General features: G+C 39.3%; 1 protein-coding gene across 3 annotated transcripts in view; it reads left to right on the plus strand.

Moving 5' to 3' along the window:
* The window catches only part of LOC149235846 (FAD synthetase, chloroplastic-like), a 177288-nt gene that overhangs the window by 33793 nt on the left and 121181 nt on the right, over positions 1-22314 (plus strand). For 2 of the 3 annotated variants that reach the window (XM_089372253.1, XM_089372252.1), the window contains exon 2: positions 19319-19398. Coding sequence is in view for 1 of the 3 variants with exons in the window: in XM_089372251.1 (XP_089228377.1) it covers positions 19321-19379 (59 nt within the window). In the remaining 2 variants the exon portion in view is untranslated. The remainder of the gene's footprint in view (positions 1-19318; positions 19399-22314) is intronic. The other variant, XM_089372251.1, reaches the window with a different exon arrangement.

A 22314-nucleotide genomic window follows, 5' to 3' on the forward strand; every position in this document is an offset into this window, starting at 1 on the left:
GCAATTTATTAATCAAAGAATGAAAATTTACATAAGCTTCTCTCATGCACGGATTACCCGAACAAAGACCCTCCATGCGCTTTAAATAGAACTCATGGACCAATCGGGTGTCAAGCCACGGATCAAGTGTCGGTAATACTGAGGAGAGAATGAACCGTCGGATCACTACATATCGTGACCGTCGGATTGTAAGTTACAAAATGTACAACGGTAAAGAAACACACTTTACCTAACTCTATACCTAACTCTACACTAGACCAAGTTGAACTTAACTATATCCTATGTGTCGGAATATCCTAACATCCCCCCTAAGAACAACTTGGGATAGGATTGAAGGATTTACAAATATGACACAATAGGAGAAGGAAGGAGGCACTAGAGCCTATTATGCAATATTTTGCTAGGGTTTCTATATTCCATGTCTAAATGCATATCTTTATATGAAATTTTTGGGGAAATGTTGCATGGTTTAATTAAGAATTTTTAACATCCCTTGAGAACCTCCTAGAGAGCTTTCTCTTTCTTTTATCCTTGTATTGAATGATAGCTAGGGTTTTAAATGTGGAAACCTGGGGTTTCCCCCCTTACTCCTATCAAGGGTTTGATATTTCCATAGTAATTTTCCTTAGACTACATCACCCAAGTAGTTAGTAGGCACTGGCATCCATGTAGATTGTCAAAACCATAAAATTTTTATTTTTCTCTTTCCTCTCACCTAATTTGGCTCTTTAAGGCAAGCCGCTAGGGCTAGGGCATAGGGCCTAATTCAACTAAGGTTGAAATGTTAGCTTGTTTTTAGGTTTTTCTTGTTGATTGGACCTTATCACATCAAAATATTCCATTTTGCAAGGTTGGAGTAGCCTCCATAGGGCTGACGTCACCAACCCTGGGCAATTCTAGCCTATGAACCCCCAAACAACATTAAGGATTCAACTTAGGGTTTGTTGAAGGCTTTTTGCTCCTCCTTGTTGATCATATCTTTCTTGCAAGCCTTTTCTTGGTCTTGTGTGCTTAAGTGTGCTATTTGTGTATCATATTACCCAAACCCTGGGCTATAAACACTTCCTTTGTAGGTTCTTAGTAGGGTACACTATTCCTTGTTGGATTGAGCCTTGTTCTTAGCTTGATTTCCCTATTTGAGCCTATTGAAGTTGTCACCTTTGAGCTATCGACGTAGAATGTCCTTTAGGTGACTTATACCAGGAAGCCTCTCTTGTGATGAAATTCCCCTAAAGAGTAGGAGGTGGAGTGCTGAGGTGGTAGTGGCCTCCACCTCCACCCCATTGTTGTATCTTGTTCCAACCCTTGTCTTGCAAGGCCTCTCACAAGCCTGCTAGATTTTGAGGCAACATGGACTATACCTAATGTTAAGGGCACAAAAATACCTCGCAAAAACCTCCCCTTCAAATGTCTAACTAGATCAAGTCCCTTAAATAAGTTAGCTCCTGATATTAGGGATAATTAGGTCAATAACCCTATTAGGTGTTTCCAGAATCCAGCCCCCAAAGAGATGTGACTTGTCCAAGGTTAGCCCATCTATTTGTAGGTGTGTGTGAAAAGTGATGGTTGCAGAGTGGGAAGGACTTCCGGGCAAAGTGCCATAGCTATGTGACCAACTAATGGAGGTCCAACGTCTTGAGTGTATAGATATAAGGAGGGAGCAATCATGGAGGCATGAGTTAGCCCTTTCCTCCACTTGCTTTTTCCACCTCTCTAGTGTGCGTTTACTTCTTTATGATTTGCCTTTATTTGGGTGCATAACTCAGGGGCTCGAGCTTGCTTTTGATATTCTCCACTAGCCCTTTAAGATGAGTCAGTTTATCGTTGATCAAGGTTGGGACAATACAAGAGTTCCTTGTTACGGGTGAAGCATCATGTGCTTGAGGAACTAGGTGATGACTAATGAGTGGGGTAGAGCTCATGCTAGGCTTTTCCTTTCATGCTAAACAAATGTCCCAACCATTTTTTCCATTTTATCTTTTTCTTTCGTTGTGGCTTTCTTATGCTTTTATATTTCTTTTCGCTGCATCAACCTCCAAGGCTAAGTTTTTTGGGCCAAGACTCTAGGATGAGGATGAAAAAGGTGCCAATGCCAATGACCAATGATCACTATCTTGAAGAATGGAAATGAATAATAGGGAAAGAGGGAAAGTGGCAAGTATGTAATATCTTGGACACGCTACTTCAATCAGTGCCTCCCTAGTAATGCCCTTCCTAAAACCCTAAGGCCTCAGAGGAGGTCCCACTAGAATAGAGTGAAAGACTAACCTCCTAGGTGAAGTGAGAGAACAAGAATACAATCAAGATCAGTCAGTTATGCATTTTCCCCTTGATCCATATTAGTATGCCCATAACATTAAGTGAAAGCACATGGTTGCAAAATGGTTGAAGTAATTGCTGATAGATGACCCACATTCCTTTAACAAGGAATGTAAGATGGGAGAGAGAAATCTGGTCAGAGCAAGAAGTGGAGGATCATGGGATTTTAGTATGTGCTGATCATATAGGGTTGTTGGTTGGCTGGTTGTCCAAGGAGGAGAAAAGTTTTCTTATGTGTTACCCACATTTTTATGGATAACGGGGGGGATGAGATTTTAGGAAAGGTGGCATGGCTTAAGCTTTATAATATGCAATTTTGACTTTTTATTTGATTGCATCAACCTTGAGCTTTCTAGCTCTTTTGATTTGTTTAGGGTTTTCATACATGGGATCTTTCCTTTCTTTGCTTTGGACCTAGATGACATACAATAAGTCAACCATGAGCGGGAAAATGATGAATGAGTATGGAAATGATGGGAAGATGATAAAGTGTGAACATAATGGTTAGGGAAGCTGGGCATGCTACACCTACCTAGGTATATAGCAGTATGACTTGACTCAAAAAGTGACAACATTTATCTAAAGGAGAATTATGACCCACCAGTGTATCACTAAGCAAAAGAGATGATTAGAGTGTTATGAAAAGTTATTAGATTACATCAATTTTCACAACGGTCATGGCCAATATAGAAAACAATATCATCACACACAAGCAAGAACCAATACATAAAGCATCATCATGAAATCATAGTAAGCAACTGAAACAATGAGGTGCTATCATCATGTGTGAGCTCTTAATGTACCTTTTGCATGTCACATAATCAATAGAACTGTGCACAAAATCTCTGGTGACAATCTGATATATCATTGTGGAGTCAACTGGGCAAGTCCATTGTGTGAAGGAGAACATGCTGTAGCAAAAATCTTTGAAAGATGCCATCAACCATGTGTTCTAAACAATGTTGCACGAAGCAGAGACAAAACGGGGACGCGGAAGCGTCATTTTCCAAAAATCTAGGAAGCAAAGGGTCTGCGGAAGCGTCTGCTATATATATATATATATATTTTAATATTTTTTTGCATTTATACTCAAAACAAACATCCCAAATACCAAATTAGTTGTAGAAGACATGAAAACATGCATATTTTTGCATAAATCAAGATAGATATGGCATCCATGATTCCATTGTAGTTACCAGTATGTACATCAATGAATTATTCGAACATCAACCATCTATATTCTAGCAATTACAAACATACATCAAATTTTTAAGCATATTATAAAACATAAAACATTTAAGCATATTAAAAAACATAAAACATAGAGCATATTATGATTTATCTAGCAAGTGAGCAACTGTCAACATTTGTCATGTCCAAAATTCAAATAATAATGTTTACAAAATATGTCACTTGGTCACGGCCAAGACAAAAAAGGTTCAAATTCACAATCCTACAAGTCTAATGATTAATCTATGACAAAAGTAGTAAATTGTGAATATATCTACTAATCTCTCCTCCTTCCACCACGAAGAGAATGTGGCAGCGGGCCTCCACGTGGTGGCAATGAAGAAGATGGTGCCTGTGGAAGTTGTGGCACTGAAATTGATGAAGACGAACCCCCTGCTGTTGGTGTTGAACCATGGAACCTAAGAACTAAGGGACCAGATGGGGGTGGCATCTCAACACGATCATCATCATCCTGGAATCACTCAAAAAATTCATGCAAAAAAAAAACACTGGTTAACAAAAAAAAAGTAAAAACATGAATTAGAGAAATGCTTTATAAGGAAAATTGATACCACAATGGACATACCTGGATAAGAGCATCCTCTAATTGCTCTATTCGCAACACTCCATCCTCCAAATTGGGCTCCTCTAGATTCTGTCACAAATCTTAAGGTCTTTATTAGTCTTTGCATCATCATAGTAATGGGACAACAATTGCAAGTTGTAATGAACATAAACCAAGCTCTTTGCTCGGTCTAAACTCAACCTGTTCCTTTTAACACTGTGGATGAAAGAATAAGAGCTCCAATACCTCTCTGCAGAAGAAGTGTTTACCACCTATGATAGCATCTGCAATGCCAAAGTCTGTAGAAGTGGAGTAGCCCCTCCATGCATGTTCCACCACTCAAGAGAAGAAAAAGTCTCTCAATCTCTAATTAAATGCATGCTCCCAAATGGACCAATGTTAAGCGTATAGTTGCTCAACTGTTTCCGTACCATGGCAGCCTCCTCCTCATTAGGGACTAATTTACTCAATGCAATCATATATTTTTTGTGAACCTCTTGATCTTGGTGTGGTTTTCTCCTGCTTCCCCCCCAGGTGCTGGTGTTGAAACCCATGATGGATGATTGTATTTAGGTGTCAAAACATATGCTAATGCATGCAATGGAACATTTAGCATTTCCCATCGGTTTTCCACCTCCGCACGAATATAATTGTACAAGGTGATATCTCTAGGCTCAACAATGTCTTTAATCTGCCCCAACATGCTATCCATTTGCTCATACACCTCCCCAATTATTGGTTGATCTAAATCTCCAAACTTGATCATGTAATAAATTGGTTTGGTGAATTGCAAAACATACTTCACCTGTGACCAAAAGTACATGTCAAGAATAGTGTCCTTGGCTGCATTAGCACCATCTCTATCAGTGTTAATTCCATCCCATGTTTCAGCATACACCATATTAGTTAAAGCTTGTCTCACCTTCACTAGCCACTTAAAGGTGAGGTAATAACTGGCAAATCTTGTCTTTGCAAGTTTAAGCAACTGCAACTTGGAGCAAGTGCCATAGAAGTAGTTTACCCTTGTATGCCTTGTGATGAATTAATGAGTTGCTTCCCTCTCCTGTAAAGCTCATTAATCCACCCACATTATTTATGCTTCACAATATCATGCATCAAAAGGTTCAATGTGTGAACTAGGCACCTAGACCAAAAGATGTGTGGATGAGTATGCTTAATAATTTTTCCTGCTGCCTTACAATTTGTTGCATTATCTGTGATCACTTGAACCACATTATTTGGACCAACATCTTTGATTGATTGGAATAGGAGATCTGCACCACTAGCAGAAACACCAAGAACATTTATCAGATGTTGGTTTCTAATATTTGTCCACCCATCTGATACAATGGATACCCCACAATCTACCCACTCATTTGTAAAACGTGTCAAAGCTCTTTGAACCTTCGCTTTTTCTCTTTCTAATAACACTGTTCTAGCTTTCTCATAGTTGGGGGACTTGTATCCTTTTGGGGCTTCATTGGTGGCCTTTACCATTTCATGCCAATAGGGAGAGCGAAGCACATTGAATGGTACACCGCAAGCACAAAGAAATCGGACTATCTTTCTATCCACATCATCCCTCCCAGCAACATTAAGGAAATCCCCTATTGTTCTTTTACCTCCAGAGCTTCTAGAAGTACCATGAGGAGATGAGCTACCAAATCTAGAGGTTGCACTTGATTCAGAATGAGTTTTTTGTTTCTTGCTTTTTTGTTGTGCAACCTCCTCTATTTGGATGTATTTTCTTCTTTGTTCAGAAGAAACGTTTGGGCAAATTTGTATCCCCACAACACCCTTTTTATCATCACTGTCCATCACCCCACAAAGATGCCTCCTCACACGGGTATATGAACCACTAAATGGTTTTCCTCCATGACAACCATGAGGGCACAAAAATTTGTAGCTTCCACCACCCTTTCCCCCTTCAAGTTTGGTCACATAGTTCCACAAGGGTGTTAATGCAGCTTTCCCCTCTAGTGTTTCAGTTTCCCCTTCAGGTTCAACTTCATCCCCTTCCTCTTCAAACCCTTCCTCCTCATCATACATTGGGTCACTCATATTGGGACCACTGTCCTCTTGTGCTTCTTCCCTTCTATTCCTACTCCCCCTTGCCATCATTAAAACCAAAAGTGGAATGATACATAGAAGCCAAAAGAACACCATCTTGGAATATGGATATAGGTGGTGGACAACCTGCAATTAAATGAGCAAGTAGAAACAATGGGAAAGAGTAGGAGAGGGAGGAGAAAAATACAAAAAAAAATGTCAAAAAAATAAGGGAGTTTGGGGTTTGCACTTACCTCTTTAGCTCTTGTAGATGAAGTCCTCCAAGCTCCTACTCCAAGCTCCTCCTCCTTCACTCTCTTCTCTTCTCCAACTTTCATAAACTCAAAGTGAGAAAATGAGAGATGAATGGGGGCTTAAATTCCTTCATTCCTCACCCTAACCCAAGGTGGACCCACCCCCAACAAGTCAAAATACAAAAAAATAAAAAACATTAAAAAAATTAAAAAAACAACGTTTTTTTGGCCACATGGCGGAAATGGAGGAAGCGTGTATGGAATCATACGTGATCTGTACGCTTCGTACTCCGAAGCGCGGCACTTCGTATGGCCGAAGCACGACACTTCATACGGCCGAAGCGCAGTTTTTTCCGAAATGCATTTCGGTCACACGCTTCTTGAATTTCCAGGAAGCGTGTTTATCAGTTCGAAACACGTTTCGGTTTTTTTGAAGCGCGTTTTGGACGACGCTTCCCCCATGCATCCGTACAGATTGCGGATTGCGGTTTAGATCCTGGGGGGGGCGTTTCCTGCAACACTGGTTCTAAATGACCAAATAGAAGAGTTCACATCAAGAGTGAAGTAGAACATCATGCCATTGGAAGAGTGGTGCTTGTATTGAAAGTCCTGTCATATGATGAGAATCATGAGAATACCCTTCATATCAAGAGTGAATGAGAACATCATGCCATTAGAAGAGTGGTACTTGTATTGAAAGTCCTGTCTTGTGATGAGAATCATTGTAGTACTCCTCATACAATATGAGGGGTAACAAGTGTCAATACTCATACTCTTGGCTACCATCTTCTTCCTCAAGTAATGGGGTAAGCACATGTGAAACTAAGGTGATTTTCTACACAATCTGTTGATTTTTCATAGTGTCTTATATACTGATAATTACTTCTAATGATCTAATTCTTTTTCACTTTCTTATCCATTATTCCATCATTAAGCAATTACATAGAAGATCTTGCCCATATGTAGCTCTTTCAAACTACAACTGTAAATTAGCCCACCTCCCACCTGGAGGTATCTCGGCTGTCATGTCGAACTCCTCCTCGATCTTTGCGAGTGCAGCCTTCAGATCGTGCTTCTCATCTTTATCCTTCTTTCCGAGAGGACACTGTGTTGCGTAGTGACCCATCTTACCACACCTGAAGCATTTTATCTTCGAGACGTCCTTCTGCCTCCGCTGCTCCTGCTGCCTCTTGGATGCAAGGGCTACATTCTCATCCTCCTCCTTGGGCTTCGACCCACTGTTGTTGCTTTCGTCAAGCTTGCACTTGACTAGATCTCTCCTCAAATCTTCTTGCTTAAGAGCTGCCTACATACTATCCTAGTCTGGCAAAGCTGCCCTGCCTAGGATACTCTGGACAAAGACTTGCCGCTCTTCTGAGACTGAGTTTAGGGCCAGTCTCACCATCTCGGAACCTTGAGGTGTAGACCCCATAACTTCTAACTCATCCCGGTCTCTTGAAGCTTCGTGAGGAACTGATCTATGCGCTCCCCCTTCTGCATCTGTGCAGATCTCAGTTTCTGCTCTAGGTACATCTTCCGTTGCTCGAAAGATCCCTGATATAACGTAGACAACGCATCCCACATCTCCTTAGTAGTCCCTCTGCTAGCGATGTGACAAACTACATGATCCTTCACTCCATTGAGGATCATTCTCTTTGCCTTCGCCATTTGTGCCTTGTACTTCTTCAACGGATCTAGATCTACAAGTTCAGCCACCACGCTATCGACATATGTCTTGAGGGAATGCTCATCTAGAAGGAATGACATTCTTGCCTTCCAGATGACATAGTTGGATGCTCCATCCAATCTATCCTGATCCCTCAAACCATTGGTTGTTATCTCTGCCACGAAAAAACTGTCGAATTGCTGCTCTCTGCTCTTACTGCGGCTGCTCAGCCAATAAGAGAACGAACTTCTTGGCGAGAAGTCTACTGAGGAAAAATTCCCTCACTGTGCTTCTCCTCTCTCTTTTGATGTCTTTTAGCCCAGCAATTTGCCTGCTAAAAATCTGCGTCCCACTAGCTCTTCCTCACGCTGAGGCTCAATGCTGCTCCCTCGACCATGTCAAGATTTTGATCTGGAAGCCCTTCCTCTCTGTCGACTCACTCAGAGAGAGACTTCACCTGCACTGCTCTGATACCATGTGAAAATTCCTTAAACCTGGGAATTCCCACTGCATCACTGATGATATTTCTTCTACTTGTTAGATTTACATGAACAAGTTATTTGCAGTTTCCTATGACAAACATTGAAATACATACACTGCAGCCTACACCATTTAAATATTATGTTGAAACAAGAAACTGAACAATAGAGAAAGATACACACAAATGACACAGTTGTTTTTGGACAAATGTCCTCAGAAAAACCCAATGCGGGAAAACCGGTGCAACAGATTTGAGGGTTTTTATTATTAAGCTTAATTATTTCTTAATACAACTACTGGATGCCCTCTCAACAATCCAGTTACAAAGAAAATCACTTAGCATAAGAAACTAGCAAGATTACCTCACTCTACACTGCAAGTCCCCGCTGATCCCGCAGCTGAACCACGAGTTCCCTAGCTACTTTTGCGCTGCCCTTGCGTGGGCCTTGTCAGCCTCTAAGTGTTGGAAATAATATTGAGAGGGGGGGTGAATCAATATTATTTAGTCAATTATTTTTCATTTCACAATCATATTTGTATATGCTACTTCAGTTAGTGAAAACTGTGTATATACGCAACTGCAGTTAAGGAAACTCGTGTATAACCTGCAGACTTATAATTTAATTTATTCTTTAGATGTTGATCATTAATCTGTGTGTCAGAACCATATAAACAATAACCAGGAATAGTAAAACAGAGCAGACAATCACACACAAGAACACAAGATATAAGGTGGAAACCCAATTTGGGTGAAAACCACCTGCTGCAATTCGTCTCTATCTTCTTTCAATTAGAAACTTCTTTTTACAATGTTTCTGTACTGGTGCAGTCTTATACCAGTACGCAGGCTTCTACCTGCAGAAGGCTACAACCTTCTTTTGTTCTCCAGCTTCTCCTGGAAGGGAGTTACAACCCCCTTAGCTCTTGTACTAGCTGAAGTACTGGTACATAGGTGCTGACCTACAGAAGGCTACAACCTTCTCTTTTCTTCTAGGGACCACGTTTCATAAATTTTCAGACTGGATCCATCAATAACATTAATCAAGCATCAAATACATCTGCATCAACCAATCTCCTTTGCACCAACCAAAACTGAATCAAACAATCACTTCTTTGAATGCTGTAACCAGAATACATTAACAGTAACCAGAAACCAATCCTGAACCTAGAACACTGCAGCAATAAACAGAAGTACCTAAAACATATTTCATGAGACGTATGCTACTTCAATATGCAGAACTTGCGTGCATACGCCGCTGTATTAAGGCCAACCTACGTATACGCTATTTTGAATTATTGAACCAGCGTGTATACGCGCCTTTGCTACGCTGAACCTGCGTACAGATCTATAAAAGATAATCTTACCCTTTTCAGTTATTCAGACATCAATAATACCCAGATCATCACTTTTATAGATCAAGACATGCGCCAAATATAACAGATCAAAATCACACAAAGATACTTCTCTTCAAACCTTAAGATCTTGACCCATCAATAGAACTTATCCTTCTCCTTGCGCTTAGGTTCCTCCTTGATTCAGCTCCAGCTATGCGCCATAACCCGATGACCAGTATTCTAGATCTTTCTTTTCATAAGATATTCAATCCTTGAGTGAATGCATTTGCCTAATGATCTCCTTCCCCTTTTATAGTCTTAGGCCTTACTCAATACCATGGTCCAAAACCATAGAGAATCAATACCATGGGCCTAATACCTGGGTTCAACACTTCGGACGAGATACCATGGTCCAAAACCATAGGTCCAAATACCATGGACCAAAAAATAAGTTTTCCCACATGTACGCACTTTTCCTTGCATGAAAGTGTGTGCATATGTATACGCGCCTTTTGATTGTAGATCCCGCGTGTATACGCAACCTAGTTAAGAGGAACCTGCGTATATCTCTTTTTCCTTCATTCTGAGAGCCTAAACTGTGATCTGTCATTTGAGTGAGTTGCCATCAAGGACAACATCTGTGTCATAGCGCCAAACTTGTGTCATAATGCCAACACTAGGGCCCTGCGTCAGCTCAACTGGGAATCGATTTGCCTTGAAAAGCCTTTTCCTGCGCTCTCGGCTTAGAAACATCAGCCTCCTCAACAAACTCAGACTTCTGCGTTGGAGGCCTCCACCCTGCTCTACGTGGGGCCTACGTGAGGCCTTCCTGGCTTTGCGTCACCCTCTCTGCCCTCTGCGTTGCCTCCTTTGTGTGTCTCTCTGCCTCTCTGCTGAGTATTCTTGGCTCCAGAGAAGATCCTCTAGCCAAAACTTCATTTGCTTCTCTCTGCGTGATCACTACAAATCACTACGCTGCCTATAGCTTCAACAATTCGATCTGACTGATCAACTCTCTGTATGTCTTCCAAATGACCCTCAAGCCTCCTTAAATAATCTTCTCGTTGACATTCAATGACCCATATTAGAAGCCAATAAATGGCTAAGATCATTTCTGCTTGATCCTCGTCTTCTTCTAGAAGTTACACCCACAGTTAGATTAGTACCCATTAATTATTTTATTTTCCTAAGTTTAGACTTAGGGCCCTATTAAAAATAATTAATTATTTTAATAAAACTGTTTCTGGTTGGAGTTTCCCAAAACGCTTTCTGGGTTCTTTGGAATACATGTGCCTAAGCCTCCTTGCAAAGTTTGAGACTTAGAGCACATTCGATGCTACCAGAAATCAAGATAATGTTCCACTATTGGGCCTAGTGGCTGTCAATGGTGTATGTATGGATGGAACTTTCACTTAATAATATAACTGAGCCATCACGTTTTCATGCATATGTTGTTATTGTAGTTCGACTATTCTGGTTACTTTAGCAATGTATGTTATTTCACTTACGCATTTGTGTATGAACTATTTTGTATACGATTGTACAAATCTTGTTGAAGACGTGTTGTTGTATTAACCCGTCACTTTGGATTGTGGACTATTCCGCTTCCATCTTGTGATGTCATTCCACTCGTGTGTTCCTTTTAGGCTGTGTACTATTACAGGCTTCTAAGGGGCACACTTTCCTTTTCCCCTCTGCGTTAGAACCCCCATGCATCTCACTTGACTCGCTGCAAGATCACACACTTGCTTCCGACAAAGTTATCATACTTACCTCTGCATGCTACCGCAGTCAAGGCACTACTGTACTACCCATTGCAGGGACTTCTACTCCAAACGGTCTGAGGTCTAGTTGGAACTTCTTACCGGGGAGATCCCCTGACATGTTGGTGGGTCCAACACCGTCAACATATAAAACGAGGCTCTCTGACTACTCCATTTGATACAGAGGCAATTCCTTCTACAACAATTGCTCCCTCTGAGTCCTTCAGCTTTTGTCAGAGACAAATCAAATAAGATCAACCAAGCCCAATGTGTCTGCTTGTGATAGCCTTCTTTAATCATGAGACTTCTTCTCATGTACCTCAAAGCCCTGAGGTAGCTTCATGTACACTTCTTTTTCTTCACTGAGAGAAACAATCTCTACATCCACTTGGTACAATTTCAAAGCAATGAGAATAATTCTAACATAAGTGTACCTTACAATTGGAGCAAATACTTTGTCATGATCCTCCCCCTCTTTCTGGGAGAACCTTCTATTCTTAATTCTTACTTTGTATTTGTCTATACTGTTAACTGCTGCATGCAAGATCTTGAAGATCCATTTGGAAGTTACTACTGACTTCCCTTTGACACAATCCTGGTATACTTCAAACTTGCTGATCTACTTGCTCCCTCTAAGCTCAAATCTCATCTAGTACAATATCTCTCAACACAAAACAAGATTCTGGGAAAGTCCTCTTGTCGCACGCTTTGCTTTGTTCTTCCACTTCTTCCATTTGGCACCAGAGCCTTGACAACCTTCAACACGTACCTGCAATCCTCACTAGGAGGCCATGGAAGAACAATTACGACCAAGCAAAGGATACAAAGACGAGATTAACTAAGGGTAAAAACAATAACAATAGTAATAATCAATGAAGAGAGATATATAATACTTATCTTTTGAGGGGTATAGGGAAATGTTAGCTCCCTCTTGATCCTAGCTTTCTTGCATCCATCTTGCAACTTTATGATGTCATTCCTTCCTTGCATAGGCTAGGGTTTCTTCTTCCAACGGAAACATTGATTTATTTCTAGGGTTTTGTCCAGAAACCCTAAAGCTTTCTTATTCAAGCACTTTTTAACTAGCTGGGGTTTTCAAACCCTAGATATCCAAATGTCCAAAACCCTAGAATTTTCACATTCAAGACTCTCAGTCTTTCAAACCCTAACTTTTCACAAATCCATTTTACACCTCTTGTGAATTCAACAGACTTTGCATTGTGTAAAATTCTTCTTCCCATATGCCATTGTTCAATCATACTTGAGCACTACTAGCAATTCAGCTAAACATTGATTTTTGAGCCTTTCAACCCAAGTAGCCTATACACATCGAGCTCTGCAAATCATTCATCTTCCTTGAGAGAACTTTTACTCAACAAATGGCTTCACAATGCCCTGCTTCCGAATATACACTGCAACATCTTCAAAGAAAAGCACAGGTTCGTGACATATATTCCAAACATTCAGCATGTGTATAGATCACATATTTCCTTTGAGTGGCTTTGTCTTGCCACAATCCGAATTGATACTGTCATTACTCCTTGAAGTATCAAGATTACTTTTTATGCTTTGGATTTCTTGAAAAAGGATTCCTTTAACATTCACAGTTATTATGACTGTCTTTCTTTAAGAATTTGTTTATGACTGTTGTAAGACAACAGACAAGATCTTTGCACAGTCCCATGGATTGATTGAGAAGTAGATTATAGTTACTGATCCTTGTATTCCAAGCATTTGAACCACAGACTTCTAGCTTCGCTGGTCTCTGTGTTCCAACTCATTGTTGTAGTGTGCTTGTATAGAAACAAATGCTTGCTTAGATCTCCAATGCTTGCTTAGATCAGTCCAATCCCTTCATTTTAGTACAGTGCCTTCCACAGTCCAAAGATTAAAAGTAGATCTCATGCTTATCTTTCAAAAACTTCCTTTTGGTTGCTTCCTTCAAGGTGACACTGCCTTGGCTACCATGTTGTCTTCTTAAGAAACCAGGAGATTGTTTATGACTTCTTCAGCCCTGTCTCAAAGCAATAATGGCTTTTGCAATTGTCTTATTCCTCATCATGTCAAGTTTTGCTTGACCACCTTCTTAGACCTTTTAGAACCACAGTATTAATTAGTACAATGATATTTCCAGTTCTGAGATAACTCGATTAAAGGGATCATCACAATTTTGAACCTAAGAAAAATGAATCTTCAAATGCTTCGGCCCTGATCAATCTTTCTGAGGATAATTCAGAGATTTTTCGGCCTCATGTACCCAAATATATTCTCTGAAGTATTTTAGTCATTCTAAGATAACTAGATTTGTCCACGAGGATTACAAACTCAATTAAGTTGCTAGGTATTCTGGCAAACAACATGACTTCTTTTAGGGCCTCCTTCAGATTCTACAAGAACTGTAGCTAATCCGAGGTGCTTCAACCCTTCCGGAATTTCGACAACCAGTCCAGAGACAAGAAAGGGTGGTCTAAGGTCATTCAATCCTATGACACAGGCTTCAGCCTTTTTAACAAGGTTTAAACTTCTTCTAAACAAGGTATATTCCAATGCTGGTCTTTGATCAAATCACAAACGCATCAAAACAAAATGTAGTTAGGCCTTTCAAGTGACTGAATTAATTCAGGATTCTCTGAGATCATTTGTGAAGTTACTTGGCCTCTATCATTAGCTCTAAGGTCTTTGGTCGTTTAATAAATGGTCTGAGGCTTTTCGGCCTATCTGAGGCAGACCTTAGGCCTTTTCGGATCTCCTTAAAAAAATGACCTTGACCTTCTTCAGAATTTCGGATTAGGGCTTATGCCTTCTCCATAGATGTAAAATAAAAATGCTTTGACCTTAAAAGCTGGATCACGGTCCTTCCTTCTATGAAGCTTGGCTTCATAAACAGAGGTATTATTTCCAGCATAGATGAACTTGGTCCATCTGAGATTAGGGCTTCTTTTAAAATCATGGACAATACGGCAGATCTAGGTTTCTTTTTAAGGCTGCTCTCTCACCCATGCTCTGATACCATGTTGATTTTTCACAATGTCTTCTATACTGATAATTACTTCTAATGATTTAGTTCTTTTTCACATTCTTATCCATTATTCCATCATTACGCAATTACACAGAAGATATCAACAATCACGAAGAGACAGTCAAACAAAGAACAATAGAGTTTAGCTTGGGAAAACCCACATGGGGGAAAAACCCAGCAATCTTTTCCTTAGAGAAATTGTTCACTTTAACAAGAGACACACCTAGACATTCTAGTCATTTACAAGGTCAAACTGACCAACAGAATAAGCATGGTCAAACCTGGTCCATCAGCCTCCTAGTCAAGTCAACTGGCTGCCCAACAACTTCGGTCTGGTCTGCTCTGCTAGGGCATAATTTTGGCCTCATAACCCTGGATAAACTCAGTCCTGCTGCCTTTCACAGAGATTTCTTCCTCAGAAATTCGGTATTTCCACAGAGATTGCTTCCTCAGAAATTTGGTTTTTTCACAGAGTATTACTTCAGAGATTCAGTCCTCCAACAGAGATTTGTTCTTCAACAGAAATTCGTCCTTCAACAGAATGCTACCACAAAGATTCTGTACTTAAACAAGAGTTAGATTTGTCGTTCTTTCTCCTTAGATTCTTCCGTATCTTCTTGCCTCAGACTCGACTTTTGCCTTAGAAGGTCTTGAACAGATGATCCGAATTGTGTACTTGGAGGGAGGTCGAATGCCTCATACATATAGTCTTTTGCTGGGCCGAATGGGTGCCTCTTAGGTTGGAGCCGACTTGACTGGGAGGAGGGCCGAGATGGCTAATTTGGAGCCAATAAATTTAATTTTCAAAATTCAAACTTTTCTCTTTTACAAAGGAAATGAAGAACATGCCTTTAATATTTCTTTTGACATGAGCATGAAGAACATGCTTTACATTCATCATTATATATATATATATATATATATATATATATATATATATATATATCAAGACCAAAAATATAAATTATGAAGACCGACCATAGCTATAAAATTCAACACAATCAACCCTCTACATCATTAAACTCATAATTGTGAAGAGGCAAACAACTTAACAACCCTTGCCTTTAAAAGAGGGTGAAATGGATGCTTGAGTGCCTTGATTTCACCTTTCATCTTTTTCATGGGAATGTGCAGTAAGATTTTCAGTGGCTTCTTCCTTTGGATCTGAAATATATCCTTGATTCCACCATTTCTCATTTGCAAAATCTAGCTCTAACAAGTCTGTCAATAAAATAATAAGTTGGTCATCATCATGTAATTCATCTCCTAGCTTCTCTTGGCTTAACATATTCAAAAAACAAAAATAATGCTTCCCTTTTATCATTCATTTTATCTAAGAGAGCCCGTGAAATATTCTTTTCATATGCAAGCATACAAATCTCAGCCCAAACATATGCATCATATGAGCCTATAAAGCATTTTTCTTCACTGAAACCACAAACCCAAAATTCATGAAAGCCTTGATGAAATGCAGAAAGGAAGATATCCCTTTTGGGGTGTGGTTACAAAACCATGTCTATGTTTTTTTCCTCTATAAAAATGCAAATATCCTCAAGGACAATATGTTAAAGTCTGCGATAAACTCAATGAATGATTTTATATGCTGTTAAGCTAGATAAGAATGCCCATAAAATACTGGAACATGTTTCAGCACCTTTTGATCAGGGACCTCGTGGATATCCGTCAATATATGCTAAATCCAAACATCTTTCCCATGGACCAAGTAAGCTTTGACCATGCAAAGCAACTTCTTGTGCCATGATTCTTGTTTCAAATCTGCAATACAAAAAGCTGATATGAAATCTAGAATACACAATCATCATACTTGACAGCAATATTGTCGAGTTGCCAAGGTGAGCCTTCAAATGCCTTCAATCTTGCAGAATGTCCTCACATTTACAAACAGCAATATCTTCAATAATCTTCAAGGAACAAGGGATTCATTCCTTCATGGAGTTGCCAGGTGAGCATGAAATTTTTAATTATACACTCCCATATAGTAGTGTGCCCCAGAGGAGTGTGCCATAGTGGTAAGAGCCTCACATCAACAAAAAGCTGCTATAACCAACCAGGAGGAGTGGAATGATCTCAATAAATGTCCCAAAGTGGCTAGGTCTTGTCAATAGATGTGCCAAACATAGATCAATATGCATGCATATCCAACCAAACCAACTCCCAAATAATAGTGTGTTAATTTTAGATAACAATGGTATGTTCCATGTATGCTTAAGAGCAATTTACTTCAATTTTTCTTATTAGCCCAATATCAATTTCCAGATTAACCATCACATTAACATGACAGTAAATGCAGATAGAACATAAATAAAAACAGTAGAAGACAAGCCAAGGCAAGAGGACACAAGATGTGGCGCATGCCAGGGACAAACCCCAATGTGGGGAACCCCTTTGATCAATTCTTCTTATTATTCTTCAAAAGTTCAGCAGAGAGAGAGTACAATATACAAAATTCACTTGCCCAATCACAGTCAAATCTGTCCAGTCAAACTGCAGTCAACAGGATGCCCTAACCAGAAAGTCAACGCTGGTCAAATCAGCAGAATTACACCTCCAAATCAGCTCGGTCAAACCCAGTCAAATTGGCCTCCAACAGCAGTCCAAATCAGCCCAAAACAGTCCCGAAAATATCAGTCAAACTCGGTCAACGCAGAGTCAAACCTGCGGTCAACTTCCCTGCAGTCAATGCTGGTCAAACAGCTCAGATTGCCTCAATTTCTGTGCCCATAAATGCGGCCTGCCCAAACAGAATTTCTCCAAGGAAAAACGCAGTCAAACAATGTCAACTGCTTGGTCAACGCTGGTCAACCCTTCTGCAATTTGGTCAACCCAGACAACTGACAATTACAGATTTGTCCTTTGCATGCGTGGAGGAGAGAGGCTGCCCAGAAATTCATACACCCAATCAGATGAGGAGAGAGAGAGAAATGTGTGTGATGAATGATGTCCAAAAGAGATAGATGCTCCTTCTATTTATATGCAACATTGAGGGTGAAGAGACGTGTCTGTTGGGCTTCTGAGCCTACATTAGATTGCTGGCCGACCTTGACAATTTTTCCATAGAAGAAATAAATTCATAATTCCATTTATACATGTCAGAATGAGATGATCCTACACCTCTCAGAAAGAGGAATCCAATAAAAATATTAGCTGCATCATATGAACTGTCCCAGGTGGAGTTTGGCCCTAGTTGCCAAATTTAACATAGTGCAACCTAGAGAAGTGTGCCAAAGTGGTTAGAGCTTCACATCAACAAATAATATAATAGCCCCCAAATAGAGTGCACCCTAGATAAATGTGCCAAGGTAGTTGCATCAACGAATGTGACAAGATACCAACAAGGGGAGTGCACTACCACTTAATGAGACAATCACTTCAATAAACATGTCCAAGATGGTTAAATGCACATAGACCAACACCATACCTCCAAATATTTGCCAGAAATAGGATGAAGAGTGGGCACAATCACCAAGACTTTCAAGCTTGCCCATCAAGAGAAATCCATATAAACACATACAAAGAGGTCCACATGGATGCTAAAACCTCCTTAAAGAAGTGGGCAACCTCAATCAACGTGCTAGGGTATAGATGTGTATGTGAATACCAACACCCTCTCCCAAGATAGTGTCATGAAGAGTACGCCCTAGGAAGATTTACGAAGGAGGTGGGAGAATCTTATATGAAGATAAGGAGGTCTCCAAACCACATGCAACCTTATGAAACTCCGTGAATAAAGGCATGCACAATCTTATGAAACCTAAGTGTGTGAATAAAGCGAACACTCTTTGAGAAAATAAGCATATTATTTCCATGGTGCAAGATTAGGAGATATATAAATGATAGTTTCCCATGTAAAGTACAAGTGAAGTGTACTTTAAAGATGGCCCATGAATGCAAATGCATTTGGTGGATGGGCAAGTAGATAATCATCTCTGTTTGAAACTCCAAATTAAAACCCGAAGGAATGCATGGGAGGTATGCAATTCCATCAAACTATGTAATATATTAATCTATCTCTAAATGTTAGTTCTGGAAAAGGCGTTTGGGTATCTTGAACTTTGTGTCATTTAATTGATTAGGTCTCATGGAATTCAGCTGCTTTTTGGTGGATTTGGTTGGTTTTTCTCTCAAGTGAGAAGCTTCCTCCTTTGTAGCTAGTGTTGCCTTCCTGTAAAATCTATGTGATGGATACTATATATGCTTATTTGCAGTGTTCAAGTTTTCTCCCATAAACAGGCCTTTCTGTAAAATGGTAATTTATTACGACTTTTATCTGTCTTTGGTAACTTGAATGGTCTGGAAGAATAGGCTTTGAATTCATCACATGTTCTCCTAATAAGGGGTAATGGCAGAAGCAAGCAAGTCTTATTTGAATTTCGAAAATATAAAATGGTTTACACCTAAAAGCTTTAACAATTTCCTTGAACTACATATCCAGTTCAAAAATGAATTCTGACATAGTGTTATTCCTGGACTGTTCTTAAAATTACTACATGCAAATTTTCCTTGGTATTTGCCCATTGGGTCATTCCAAATGTATGGTTAGTAGGAGCTTAAGAAATTATGCTTTGCAAAAAGGGGTAGTGTTTGAACTTTGCCACTGACTGCTTGCTTCCAATGCAGCAATGGGGATTGCATTTCAATCATTGACAGCACTGACAGAACTGCTTGGTTGGGAAAAGCAGTAAGTCACAATTTCATTGGTTAGTTCCATGCACTTTTGTTATTTTATTTTATTGTACTTGCTGTTGGTATATTTCACTCGTACTAATATAAACCTACATATCATGGTGAGCCAAGGCAACTGGATGGTTAAAGTCATGTTCATCCAAACTCCAAACTTTAGAAGTGACAACATATAAAATTCTTGGTAATGAGGGTGCTCTCAAATAAAATATTACCTTATAATTGTCATTCATCTTAGAGCAGGAAAAATTGGGAGATGAAGTTACACATGATATTATTCAGAAAGGAATCAGTTGACTGTAGTGCGGACTTATAAGTTCAAGATGTAGATTTGTGTTTAGCAGTGACCTTATCTACTTGAAATTTTTTCCAGATCCAAACTGTCACAAGATTCATGCACATTCCCTATGGGTGATTTCATCGAAGGGAAGTTAGAAACCAATTTGTCCATTTGAGTAAAGAACATTATCAAATTCATGAATATATATGGTTGTTTAAACATCAATGGTTGTCTTAATCAAGGTGAAAAACAGCTTTGGTTCACTTATTTGGTACAGGGAAATATAAAGCATTTTATTGGCCTTTAAGGGAAGGAACTCTGTATTGAGGGGCCTATTGTTAGAATATGGCTGCACAGGTTCACCTTATTATCAGAGTGTAGGTCATTTTAAATGTATGGTTGATGATGTGCCAGATTTTAAAGATACCTGGTTGCATGGTAGCTAGTCTCCTTCAGCAGCATGCTTCAGTAGTCCTCATAATATTGATCTATGTGTAGCAGAGATAGAGTTGGGATAGGGGCTTCTTCAGTTCCTGTCTCATTTCTTACAGTTACATGGAGACTAAGGTTGTAGAGCCTATTGATCCTGTGTGGTTGGCAGAATATAACAAGATGTCCAAGAAAGAGGGAGTAGACTATGAGGAGACCTTTGCTAAGTTTCTAGCTAGATGGAATCATTATTTCTTTAGCATCAATATTTGATTGGTCTTTATATCATGGATTTAAGAAAACTTTTCATAATGGTTTGATTGAGGAAGAAGTATACATTAATCATCCAAGAGGTTTTGAGGTGCATGGTGGGGATACCCATTTGTGCAAGTTGAATAAGGCCTTTTATGTACTGAAGTAGGCACCACGTGTTTGGTGCTCACGAATTGATGAGTACCCATGGAGTTTGGGCTTTACTAAGATTGTCAGAGTTCCTAACTTGTATTATCTGTTTGACAAATTTTTTCTACTTATCTTAGTGTTGTATGTTGATGACTTGGTCTTGAAAGTTAGTTTAGAAAAACTCATAGCATGTTGTAAGAAAAAACTGGCAGTTCTTGTCTCGTATCTTAAAGTTAAGATTCATAAATGCCTCTTTTAGGTGCTATTTTTATCCTTTAATTGTTGTTCTTAATTTAGAGGAAAAGTGCATGGTAAATGAGGTTTCTAGTTTTAGAATAGGGTACGATGACCTATTCTAAACTCTAGGCAAGTTCTACATGTAGCATGGGAGTACTTCCCTACAATAGAATTAGGGTTTTTATTAAGTAGGATGCACTAGGAGAGGAGTCTTGCTTTTGTTGTTCATTCAATTTATGAGATTATGTTCATTGTGCTTGGTTTACTTTCCTTATTTAATAAAGAAAACATAGATGATTTTCTGTTCATTTTCTTGCGAACCTAGCACCCATCAATTCATTGACCTAGAAGATTACAAATATACTGAATGAAAGCACGACTATGTTTTTAACTTAACTAGCAGAAGCAAATTTCACATTAGCCAATCTTAATCACAATGACACAAACAGATTTTGCCCAATCAAAAGCTCTTCATTAACTTCAAAACTTACTTGGGCTCTCATATTGGGATAATGGCCCAACTAAAAAAATTACATATTGCAATATACCTTGGATCTGATACGATAGATCAAGCCCTAGATCGGTTCTTGATTCCGTTGGCTGATCTGGATCTCCAAGTTGCCTTGCTGCACTTCCTCAGACCTGGCACACTAGAGTATCGCACTCGTCACTGAGGTGCCTCTCTCAATATCTCATGTTGTTGTACGATCTGTCTTCTCCTCTCCTTAGCCTTGCTTTTATAACTTTACATTAAGATAAATCCCTAATCCTAATCTCCAAAGTGATTGATGACTGAGATTATATCTTGTCTCACTTGAGATCAAGGGCTAACATTAAAATATAATCATTAAAGTAATTATTTCACTTTTCATAAGTTTACTTTATCTCAACTAGCCAACATAATAATTGTGTGCTTTTCCCAAGTCAAAACTTAGGCTAAGTTACAAAAACAATCTTACTCACACTAGAGCACGCTTAGACACTTAGGCCTGTGCAAAAGTGCTTTTCTGAGCTACAAACTTCAACACTCCCTCTTAGCAAGGGAGCTACTTCTCCCCCTAGAACTGACTTTGATCCCGGAACTGCATCCGTTGCATTCGTTGCTCGCTTTGAACTGGAAGCTTTCCCTGCCACTTGTACTAGAAGCATCCTCAAAGTCCTGCTCCCCATGGACTGGTTCCCAGATGCCTCTTGCTCCTTTAATCGTTTTATTTGCATCTGCGCATTGTCTTGATGTGCTCTGTACTAAATAATCTGCCACATCATGGACAACATAAATTGCATTTTTTTTGAATATATGTATATCCAATTTCGTCTAGACAACTTGGACATTTAGTCCAAAATAATGATTGTTGCGTGGGACTCATCTTGACTACTTCTTTCATTATTTTCGAATTAGGCTCCATTTTCCCTGACTTGATAACCTTCCTTGGTAATTTAATTTAATTTTTCAATTTTTATTTTATTTATATATATATATATATATATATATATATATTATTTTTTTGTTTTTTTATATTCAACAACTCTCTTCTTTTCTTTATAAATTTCTTTTTCTTTTTCTTTATTTTTGTTTTATAAACTT

Source organism: Pinus tabuliformis, chromosome 8 (assembly GCF_031772625.1).
Source record: "Pinus tabuliformis cultivar Carrire ecotype Pingquan chromosome 8, CPIR1, whole genome shotgun sequence".
Lineage (NCBI taxonomy): Eukaryota > Viridiplantae > Streptophyta > Pinopsida > Pinales > Pinaceae > Pinus > Pinus tabuliformis.